This window comes from Trichosurus vulpecula, chromosome 8 (assembly GCF_011100635.1).
Source record: "Trichosurus vulpecula isolate mTriVul1 chromosome 8, mTriVul1.pri, whole genome shotgun sequence".
Classification (NCBI taxonomy): domain Eukaryota; kingdom Metazoa; phylum Chordata; class Mammalia; order Diprotodontia; family Phalangeridae; genus Trichosurus; species Trichosurus vulpecula.
Genome location: NC_050580.1, coordinates 238,293,307 through 238,304,996, shown reverse-complemented (window position 1 = coordinate 238,304,996; position 11,690 = coordinate 238,293,307). Strand labels below are relative to the sequence as shown.

The 11,690-nt window shown below is 39.6% G+C and overlaps 1 protein-coding gene across 1 annotated transcript; it reads right to left on the bottom strand.

Moving 5' to 3' along the window:
* Positions 1-1,422: 1,422 nt before the first annotated feature.
* On the bottom strand, positions 1,423-2,019 carry LOC118829991 (fatty acid-binding protein, heart-like). The gene has a single exon (XM_036736853.1). It carries the CDS (start codon positions 2,017-2,019, stop codon positions 1,615-1,617), a length of 405 nt encoding a protein of 134 aa, XP_036592748.1. The 3' UTR covers positions 1,423-1,614.
* Positions 2,020-11,690: the final 9,671 nt, after the last annotated feature.

Here is an 11,690-nt window from a genome sequence, read left to right as displayed (position 1 = left end):
TAAGATGCCAGTGTTTCCCCAGTCATAAAATTTAGCACCAGTAAATTATTCCTATTCATATGACTTGTGCCTTGGAATGTTGTTGTTCAGTCATTTCAGTCATGTCCAACTCTTTGTGACCCTGTTTGGAATTTTCTTGGCAAAGACACTGGAGTGACTTGCCATTTCCTTCTCTAGCTCATTTTACAGATGGAGAAACTGAGGCAAACAGGGTAAAGTGACTTGTCCAGGGTCACACAGGTAGTAAATGTCTGAGGCTGGATTTGAAATCAGGTCATCTTGACTCCAAGCCTGGCATTCTATCTATTGCACCATGTAACTGCCCATGCCTTGTCAATGTAGTTGCTGACTTTATGAAGCTAAGTAGTGCAGTCAATAGAGTGCTGGACCTGGAGGGAGGAAGAACCTGAGACAGAACCTGTCTAAAACATTTACTTAATTGAGTGACCTTGGGCAAGTCGCATAACTGCTATCTGCCTCAGTTTCCCCATCTGTAAAATGGAGATAAAAATAGCCCCTACCTCCCAGGGTTGTTGTGAGAACAAAATGAAATGATTAACATTTGTAAAGTGCTTTTAAACCTTAAAACATTATAGAAATGCTAGCTATTATTTTGATAACCAATAAGGCTGAGGCATCTGAGCACGTGTTATAACCTAGATATAGGGCATTTTCAGAGATTCTTCTGAGATCCTTTATTCACTGAAGTAAAGAAGAAGAGATGAAAGAAGACCCTAAAAAGAAAACAAAATAGAAGTTTAGAATAGTTAAATGAGCCTCACTAGATCCAAATTCTCCTCCTACCTCTAACACTAATTGTGTGATCTTAGAAAAGTAATCTATAAAATGAGGTTTGACTAGATCATCTCCAAGGTCTCTTCTAGCTCTTGAATTCTTTATTCTACAACAATACAGTGTCAATTTTTCCTAACACTTCTGGGGGGTAGGGATGGCACTCACATGGATAACTGAAAGCAGTATTAATTTTGCTTTACTTTTCTACTTTGAAGGATTTGTGATTTCTTCAGTATGGGTACTTCCTCCTCTGATGCAGATTGCAACTCCTCTATGTCTCCTCATCTTATGTGATTCTTGCCCATATTTTCTCCAGGGAGGATCTACCTAAGCCTCTAGAGTCCTTCCTCTTGTTCTTGCAATATCACAGCATTATTTGGGTAATTGTCCATGTTTTCTCTCATTCTTGACACATAACTGGCTCACCTCTTTATCCAGTCATACCTAATCCTCAATGCTGTCTCCTACTTTTCTTCTAATGCACAAGTCTTTTCTTGCTAAAAAGGTATAGCCTACTTACATTCACCATGCCTTTCTGTTGCCCAGTTGGTTATTTGTAATTTTTTTTTTGACTGTGGGATCTGCTTTATTGGCTTGGGACCAGCCATCAGATGCAGTTTAAAAAAAATACAGAATGGGCTTCAACCAGGACCAGGACAGCACCATATGTTTTCCATTTCTGGAGGGTTCCTTGATGAGAGTCAATTGGTACAAAACACTGGAGTGGGGAGGGGGACAGGTGCAGAAATGAGGCAATCTGGTGTTGAGTTCAGTGGTAGCTGTCGGCAGAGGAGTTGACAGTGAACAGGTGGGCTGGCTTCAAGCTGTTTCCTTCTCATAGGTCCTAATGCAGACTGCGCTGCCATGAGTTAGTGTCAGAATGAGCTTTCCATCCTGGAGCTCCTGAACCAGTGTGGTCTCCTGCCCATTCCACTTCTGGACATGGACAAGTTTGCCTCCGTCCAGTGTGACTAGAGACTTGACCTTCCTATCATCAGCCGTTCTCTCATCAAACTCTACTCCCAGCTTGAAGGAAATCTCAGTGTTCTTGAAAGTGCTGTGAGTCTTGAAAGTGATGGTGTCCCCACTGAGCTTGATGATGGTAGTGGGCTTGGCCATGTTGGCCACCTGCCTTGTGGCAAAGCCAACACCAATGGACTTCATGTAGTCATCGAAGTTCTTGCTGTCAACCAGCTTCCAGGTGCCAATGAAAGCATCTACCATGGTGCTAGGCTAGAGGAGGCAAGGCTGGGCTGGGCTGGGGATGCGCTGAGAGGCGCTGGGTCCGGATCTGCTGGGCTGCGCCGTGCTGAGCTACACAGAGCTGAGAGGGGCTGGGCTGGGCTGGGTTAGATGCAGGCAGGCGGGCAGGGGAGAAGAGAAAGGATGCAGAAAGGTTCCCGGCTCTCAGTTATTTGTAATTTAAATTATATCATCATATGTTATGATTTGTAGCCATCTAGTAACACCAGAAGAATTATTTTTATAAGTGTAATAAGTTATATGTATTATAGGAAGTGTTATTTCTATAAATGGGCCTTTGTAGCAGTGAGAAATTAAGGATCACTGAAAACATTGCACAATTTCTTAGATGTGGTCCAAATTGATCTTGTCTACTTAATGTCTAGTTTTGTGGCAGCTGTCCAATATAAATATACATATACATATATTGGTGTTTGTATGTGTATACACACACATTTCTGGCCTAATTCAATAGGTGGATCATCAAGCTGTATATCATAATCAATATAATCATCCACTTTGTTTCTCTTGTGTAGATAGAGAACACTTTTGGTCTCCTTGACAAACAGACAGATGTGGTAGCCAATGACAACATTTTTCTAGAATGTAAGCTTGTTTTAAAAAAAGAAAACACCACCACCAGGGAATATGACATACATCTTATGAGTCCTATTGCCTCTCAACACAGAAAAGCAGGTGAGGATAAAACAAGCCTGCAGAGAATTTTATATAAGACCTAGCTAAGCCAGTACTTCCCAAAAGGATTCAGAGATAGATGAAAATTGATGGAGAACAAGAGATGTAAAATGGAACAGGCTTGCCAGCATTTTAATGGTGATTAATTTTCATCAACAGTAATAGTGGAACCCCAACATTTGGACTCTATAACCTTGGTATCCAGTGTGGGGAAATATACTTCAAAAGATTAACATACCTGCCTGTATATAGAGAAAAGTCTGTACTAGGGATGATACTAATTTAAAGTTATTTAGGAATGTATGGGGGAGGGGCCAGGTAGATGGCTCCATGAATAGTGGCAGGTCTGAAGTAATCTCAGTGCAAATCCGGTTACTATCCATGTGACCCTGGGCAAGTCACTTAACCTTGTTTGCCTCAGTTCCTCATCTGTAAAATGAGATGGAGAAGGAAATGGCAAACTACTCCATTGTCTTTGCCAAGAAAACTCAAAATGGGGTCACAAAGCCAGACATGACTAAAAACCAAAGGAATGTATTTTTAAAATTGCTCTCAAAAAAGAGAAATAAGGAAATGGTAGATAGCAACCCATGAATGCATTCAGAACTCACACAGGTTAAGCGCTCACATGGTGGTCAGAAGAAGCAATACAGATACACTCTCAAGGTCTCTCCTAAGAACTTTGGAATTGATTGTGTAACATGGGAGACAATGCCATGGGTCCACCCAGTGTGGTGTGCCTTTATCAGAGAAGGGGCTGCGCCCTACAAGCAAAGCAGAATTGACGTAGCTGAAAAGAAACACAAGATGTGCACATTTAGAGAATCCACCCCAAATATTCACATAGACTATCTGTGGTAGAGCATTCTGAGCTCCTATTGGTCTGATCAGCCATGCTAAGACCCATTGTAAATTAACTCTCACATTGTGATGTCATTTTGGTCTTCTTCGAGCACGCAGTATAGCAACCACCACGAGGTAATTGGTCTAAGAATACATGAGATGGAAGAGGAAGGTTTTCACAATTAATTTTCTATAGAAGACTCTATGGTTATGGTTACTTTACTGACTGAACTTTGTAGAGTATGAAATCTTTGATTTTTAGGACTGGTTTTTCTTTATCTAAAAAACTGTTCTCTGTCCTAGCTCTGGCTGCTTCTACTTCCTTGTTGGTACTCTCTCCTTTCTGCTCTGTTCCTTTTCTGAGATTTCCTATATTTTAGATCTTCTATGCCCTCAACCTGCCCTCTTCACTCCTTGAATATTTGTCTACATTGATAATCCTATTCAGTGATCCACTGAGTACTGATGTCAAATGAAGTGTTAAAAAGGAAGAACTATGTTCATCAGAAACATTTTTAATTGTTACAAAACACATCTTGCATAAGGTCCAAACGAAAGAAGGATTTCCACTGATGGTGAGGTTTTCCAAATATTCCTTATTTGTACATGGTATGGTACTAATTACATTAAGCCTTGGGACACCAATCCTAAAATGCTTCCTCAATGAAATCCACAGTGATGCCAAAGGGATCAATCTAATCATGTGTTTTTTTCCCTGTCAAATTTAAATTTCTTCTCTTATCTGAAACATGGCATAATGGATAGAGCACAGGCCTTGAGGGTGGGAAGGCAGAGATTCAAGTCTAACAGTGGTACCATGAACTCACAGTGACTCCAGGCAATTCCCTTTGGCTATCACGTAGGAGGTGCCATTTTGCATCAGTTAAAAGAATTTCCACACAAGAAGTTCCCACACATTGATGAAGCCTCAGGTTCATATTAAAAAAAAAAACAACACCAAAAACCTAACAACCTGTAATCCTTCAGATTTTAAAAACTGGATCTTTCATTTTTATAGATAGTTCAAATGTAATAAACTGTACTTTTAAAATTATTTTATGCAAATAGCAGTAATGACTGATCCAGTGATGTGATGTAGAGACAGCTATCTCATTTTGTCACTTGATTGTGATTCTGGAAGGCCAGAAAACTGAAAGTAAACCCATGGTAAGGAACCTATTTGGAAGAGTCCTCCCCTCCAAAATTTCAGAATCTAGTTTATGAAGAAATTGGAATAAACATGGGGACAAGATCAATATATTTACTATTGGAGAGATAATCCCTATGGAAGATGGAGCCCAAATCATAATCCACAGAAGCTTGTGTTTCAGGATATATTCAGAACCAAATTAGTAGCTGATGATAACTAGAATTCAGAATCAATGTGTCACCTAATAGTTCCACACAGGCTCCAACAGGCAACCTAGATCCTTAGGTGCAGACTCCATTTACTCCACCAATATGGTGTGCTGATGTCTTGCTCTCCCTCCCTTCTGGGGGGAATTGATTGATAATGAATTCAGAACCTTACAACTACTTTCCACTTATCCTGAGCCTCTAGCTTTGCACGTGGTCAGTCACAGAGTGCCAGGTATAGCCAGGATCTCACATTGCTCCATAGCCTGAAACTAAAAAAGGCAAGAGCAGTGCTGATGCAACTTCTGGGTGTGGCTCTTACCTCTGAAGCAGCCAGTTCACTGCAAGTCTGTACAGTTTCATCCACAATGTACACAGAAAATCCAAGAAAACAATTTGGTTCAGTTTATGGGAGAGCCCACAATCCGAGTGTTTTGTTGCAACAGCAGCAGTGGCAGCAATGTTTTATTGAACGTTGTAATTAGGCTATGTGGGAAAATAAAGGGATAGGGACTAGACTTTAGATTTCATTGGTATAAGGAACTCCCAAGTAAAGAAACCGTTCTACCAATGTAAGTTAGCACCTTCTCTACAACAGTCTTAGAACAGGGGTCAGCAAATTCCTACTAAGCGCCAAATCCTGCCCTCACCCTTGTTTTTGTCATACTGTACTATCAACATTTTTACGTGTTGTGTTCGTAAACACAATAAAAATTATTTTAAAATGTAAAAACCGTCCTTAGTTTGAAAGCCATACAAAAGTAGGCTGTGGCTAGATTTGACTTTGGGGTCTGACTCTTCGTCATGAGCGAGTCATCCACAATACTGAGAAATTAAAGGATTTGTTCTGGGTCACTTCAGCCAGTGTTCGTCGGAAAAATGGCAAGGTCTTCTTTGCTCTTAAGCCCAATTTCTCCGTCTATTTCACCAGAGGCTTTGAGGTGGTACAGTGGATTAAGAATTGGACCTGCAGTGACAAAGACTTGAGTTCAAATGTGGCCTCAGATACCTATTAGCTGTATGGTCCTGGGCAAGTCACTTAGTCTCTTTTTCAATATCTTCATCTCCCAGGTTTGCTGTAAGGATAAAATGAGGTAATATTTGTAAAGCCCATTGCAAACCTAAAACTGTTAGTTATTATTGTTATGTTATCCACCTATGTTCCTGAGACCATTGTGTCCCATAATTCACGCCTATAAGGAATCAATGGCTGAATCTTGACACATCCCAAGAAGGAGGACCTGGTGTTTATCTTCTGGGCCCCTGAGTGTGCCCCCCTCAAGAGCAAAATGATCTATGCTAGCTCCAAGCTCTCCAAGGACGCCATCAAGAAGAAACTGACAGGAATCAAACACGATTGGGAACATGGAAAGCACTATGCGATTTCTTAAATGCTATCCAGCCTGCGCTCTTACTCCTGTTTTGGCCCAGTTCATCAACCCCAATCTGCTCTTCATTCAGTTAAAAACCATAATCCAAGCAGTAAACATTTGTCGCTTACTTTTTTTCTCTAAATTAAGGAGTTGAACTAGATTCCTTCTTGGGGCCCTTTCATAGGATCAAGACTTTGACCTTTGTGATTCTGCAATTAGGCAAATCATTAGACCAATCTCTTCTGAGTGACCATAGACTTACTGAGTAGGACCTGCACAATTGTGGGGCTTGATACAATAAACACAGCATCATCTACAAATGGGAGCATCTGGAGGACCTCACTATCTTTAGAGAATCCTTCTTCAGTTGGATTCTTGTGCTAGGCATTCTCTGTGACAGTGACAAACAGCATTGGTGAGTGTTCCTGTTTTATGCGTTTATTGATAATCAATGGAAACTTGGAGGGCTAGCTTGATTTGGAAACCATGATAGCAATGGTAAGTGAGAGAAGTATGGTCATCTACTGACTTGTCAACTAGGTTTTTTATTGTTGGTTGGCCCAGAGCTGTGATTTTATTGGTGAAGGGAACTTCCAGTGAGGACATCCTCTCTATTAAAGCAGATGTGTAACTGGTTTTTACAACTTGTACAACTTTTTTGGTTTTTTTTTTTTGGAGGGCAGGGCAATTGGGGTTAAGTGACTTGCCCGAGGCCACGCAGCTAGTACATGTGTCACAACTTGTACTCTCAGATTATTGCTTTTAACCTGGGAGCCATGAACTTTAAAAAATAGTTGGATGACTGTATTTCAATATAATTGGTTTCTTTTTAATCTAACGTATTTAATTTTAAGCATTTAAAGATATTATACTACAAAGGGCTTCCACAGACTCAGTATGTTTCATAAATGGAACCTGACTATAGGCCTTCTGATTCTGAGGTTGCCCATCTATTCATTATGCTATCCTGCTTCTTGGTCAGCTAGTTTATGAAAACCATAGCTGCAAATTTATATGTCATCATTTTTAGCCTTAGGATGATGAGTTTCTCTATTTTAGAGGTGCTAGTTCCTGCTTATTATCATTGTGTTTGCTCTGTGTCCTTCTCTCTCACTGTTTCCTGCTATCCACCCTGCCTCTCCCAAGTTTCCTTTCCTACATAATTTTATTATATTTGTGTGTTAGTGAGGTCATGGCTTCAATCCCATACAAACTTGCTACTTTCTTTGTGTTCCAAGAACACAGTTGCAGCCCCAGTGGAGTGTTGTTCAGTACAAATCCATCATCACTACCAGAAAAACACCTCCAAGAGCATGCCCTCATGACAGGTACGTCAGTAGTAGTTTCTTTATATACAAAGGACAACATAACCTTAGTATTTACTAGAGGCATGCTGATGAAAGATTTATATGGGAAATTGACAGAGTTGGAGACTTTGCCTCATGGCTTTCATAAACACTAGATTCACTTAAAAAATTCCTAAGCTGTAGATTTAGGAAGATATGTTAAAAAAAGTTACCTAACAGTTCTTGGCAAAAAGTAACATTTATTGGTCACACCCATCCTATTCTATATTTATTCTTAGTGCACAGGGCTAATGAGATAATCCCACCCCAGGGTATTACTGGTTGGGATCTGCTAATCTCCTAAATGTGTAATTACCTCACAATAACTCTTCTGTCCAATACTACATAAACATCATTAGAACACATTTTTTATTGTTCATGTTATACCAAAACTATGCATTTTTCTATTGAAAGCAAAGTTGGCAAGAAGAAAGCCAGACATTCTGTTTTAACTCTGTGTTCAAATTGGGTGATCAAATACGGACCTCAGTGCTTATGAGCTCACATCATCCATCTTTCTCCTTTTCATTTCTGTGCCTTTAGAGAAAGGACCACCTCTGAGGACCTGTCAGTGCAAAATGATGGAAATAGTTTACTTCAGAGCTAGGACGCTGCTAATGCTAACTGTTGCAGGGGGGAAACGCTAGAAAAATATGCATGCCTTATACCCTGTATGAAGGAATCAATGTCATATTATGTATATAATACCTTTAAAGAGGATCGTGACATCAGGGAAATGATGACATGACTTGCAGTTGAGTTGGATTTGAGTGAGGGAGGGCTGTGCAAGGTCACCAGTCTCAAGTCGACTGCAAGTCATGTCATCATTTCCCTGATGTCATGGTCCTCTTCGAAAATGAAGGATAAAAACAACCAAAGGAAGGTAAATTTTGATAGCCAGAAGCTCCCCACTTGGGATTTTCTTTTCTTTCTTCCTTCCCTCTCTCCCTCCCTCCCTCCCTTCCTCCCTTCCTCCCTCCCTCCCTTCCTTCCTTCCTTCCTTCCTTCCTTCCTTCCTTCCTTCCTTCCTTCCTTCTCTCTTTCTCTCTTTCTTTTGCTCTCTCTCTCTCTCTCTCTCTCTCTCTCTCTCTCTCTCTCTCTCTCTCCCTCTTTATTTCTTTCTCACTTTCTCTTTCTTTCTTTCCTTCCTTCAGTCCTCCAGATGAATATCTGGTCACTGGACCCGGATGGCTCTGGAGGAGAAAGTGAGGCTAGCCAGGGCAAAGGCACAGAAACCAGAGAGGGAGTATTGTGCATTAGGAACAATGAGAAGTCTAGTTTGGTATTAATGAGTGTTTCTCTATCCTTCCAAATTTGCAACCTTACGTGTAGCGATTTTTACATTTTAAGTGCTCAATAAACATTAATTAAATTTCTTAAATCACTAGGTGGCTAGCCCCCTGGTGAATTTAACTTGTTTAGTCCTCAGAGACAAAATGTACAGGTTGTCATTAGGCCTGCCCTTGAAATTTTTTTAGCTTGGTAAAAATCTGTTAGAACTTGTGTTCTGTTGGCATAGGGTCATTACCGTGAAAACATTGAAACATGGGAAATTGACTTCAGTTGAGTACATAGTAAATATTTGTATTACCTTTGGCCCTGGTAACCCCTGCATCCCATCATATATATACATATATGTATATATATACATATATGTATATATACATATATGTATATATATACATACATACCACATAAACATATGTATATTTATATATACATGTACATATACATATGCACACACATATAACTACATATGTATATACACATTATATGCATATTATATATGTACAAATATACTCAGAGTATATTTATTTAAATTACTTTTACATTAAATTACCTCACATAGCTTATGGGGCTCTGGATGTAAATAGAATCTGTACTACCAGACTTGTGTTTGCTAATTGGTGGTTCCAGAGATATGCCGATGTACATTGCAGATAGTAGATGAAGATCAAAGCACCAGTTTTTGTAGCCAGTCATCCACTCATCAACCAATTTTACCAAGAATGTCTTTTGTACATGAGACTACATAGTCCCATATTCAAAAATTGCTTCATTCTTCCCATGCCTACTCTGGGCTCTGATTCTTTCAGTGTCTGAGAGCTGTGTGAGGAGGATCTCTGAATGATAGAGTAATTAAAACTATAGTGTGAGTAACTGACCCTCTTTCCTCCTCCTCCAACATCCCAGGCTGGTTTGCAAAGGGGCTGTGCAGGTGAATATCTACTTGGTAGCATTTCAGGCATTGTTGGGCAGGTAATTTGGGGGTGAAAAGGTATTTGCAGTATTATATCAGATAAGGCTTACCTCATTTTATCAGGGTTATAGGAATCGGGGTGTAGCCAGAGATGTCCTATTAACATCCTAGTATCATAGGATTTAGCGCTGGAAGAGACAGAGAGATAATATAATTTATCAAGCGCTTAGTATGGGAACAATGAGATTGCTGCTTTTAGCCCCTTCACTTTAAAGATAAAGAAGCTGAAGCTTAAGGATGATAAGTGACTTGCTTAAGGTCCCACACGTAAGAAATAACAGGTACTGGTAGTCCCCTGCCCCATCCATTCACCCTGCTTTACTTCCCACAGCTGACTTGAGAAATGCTTTGCTGATCCCTTCTCTTGAGAAACATCTTCCTTCATCTGAAATCCCTTTATTCTCCTGGAATTTGGGCTCTGACTCACTGGGTGGTGTTGGGCCCAGGCATGGATTTCTATGTTATGGCCAAAATCAAAGCAGTGAACATTTCTAGGAGCCTAGTTAGAGCAAGCTGATTTTGGTTTCCAGCATCAGCCTGGGTAGGTGACAGTTGACCAAGGTGTGTTGCTTCTTGGAAGCTGCAGTTAGGATAGAGGATGTGACCTCTCTATTTCTATGCAAACCACCAACTAAACTCCATTCTCAGTCTTCTAGTATCCAGCTAAGTGCTTGTATATAGTAAATATATAATAGCTTTGGTGAAATGTATTCAATAATTTGTCTTCTTGCCCAAGATACCCTCAAGGCTCCTATGGACCATTTCCTTTCTTTTATTTTTTCCACTTAATAGGATTTTATTTTTCCATTTAAAAGTGTTTTATTTATTATTTGCATTTATAGATAGTTTTCAACATTCATTTTTATAAGATTTTAAGTTCTAAATTTTTCTCCCTCTCTTGTTTACCCCCGCCCCCCCCCCCAAACAGTAAAACAATCTGATATAGGGTATACAAGTACAGTCATGTTAAACGTTAGTTATATTGCGAGAGAAGAATCAGATCAAAAGGGAAAAACCACAACAAAGAAAAAAGCAAAAAAAGTGAAAATGGTATGCTGCTATCAGCATTCAGACTTCAGACTCCATAGTTCTTTCTCTAAATGTGGATAGTATTTTGCAACATGGGCCTTTTGGAATTGTCTTAGATCATTGGATTGCTCGGGAGAACTAAGTCAAACAAAGTCGGTCACTACACAATGTTGTTGTACTGTGTACAGTGTTCTCCTGGTTCTGCTCTCTTCACTCAGCCTCAGTTCATGTAAATCATTCCAGGTTTTTCTGAAATTCTTCTGCTCATCATTTCTTAGAGCACAATAGTATTTCATTTCATTCAAATTCCAATTTCTTCAGCCATTCTCCAAATAATGGGTATCTTTTCAATTTCCAATTCTTCTATAACTATTTTTGTACATGTGGATCTTTTTCCCTTTTCTATGAGATCTCTTTGGGATACAGACCAAATAGTGGTCTTGCTGGGTCAAAGGATAATGCACAGTTTTATAGCACTTTGGGCATAGTTCCAAATTGCTCTCCAGAATGGTTGGATTAGTTCACAACTCCACCAATAATGCATGTCCCAATTTTCCCACACCTTCTCCAACATTTATCATTTTCCTTTTCTCTTGTATTAGCCAATCTGATAGGTGTGAGGTGGTACCTCAGTTGTTTTAATTTGCATTTCTCTAATCAATAGTGATTCAGAGTGTTTTTTAAAATACAACTTTAGATAGCTTTAATTTCATCTGAAAATGGCCTGTTCATCATATCCTTTGACTATTT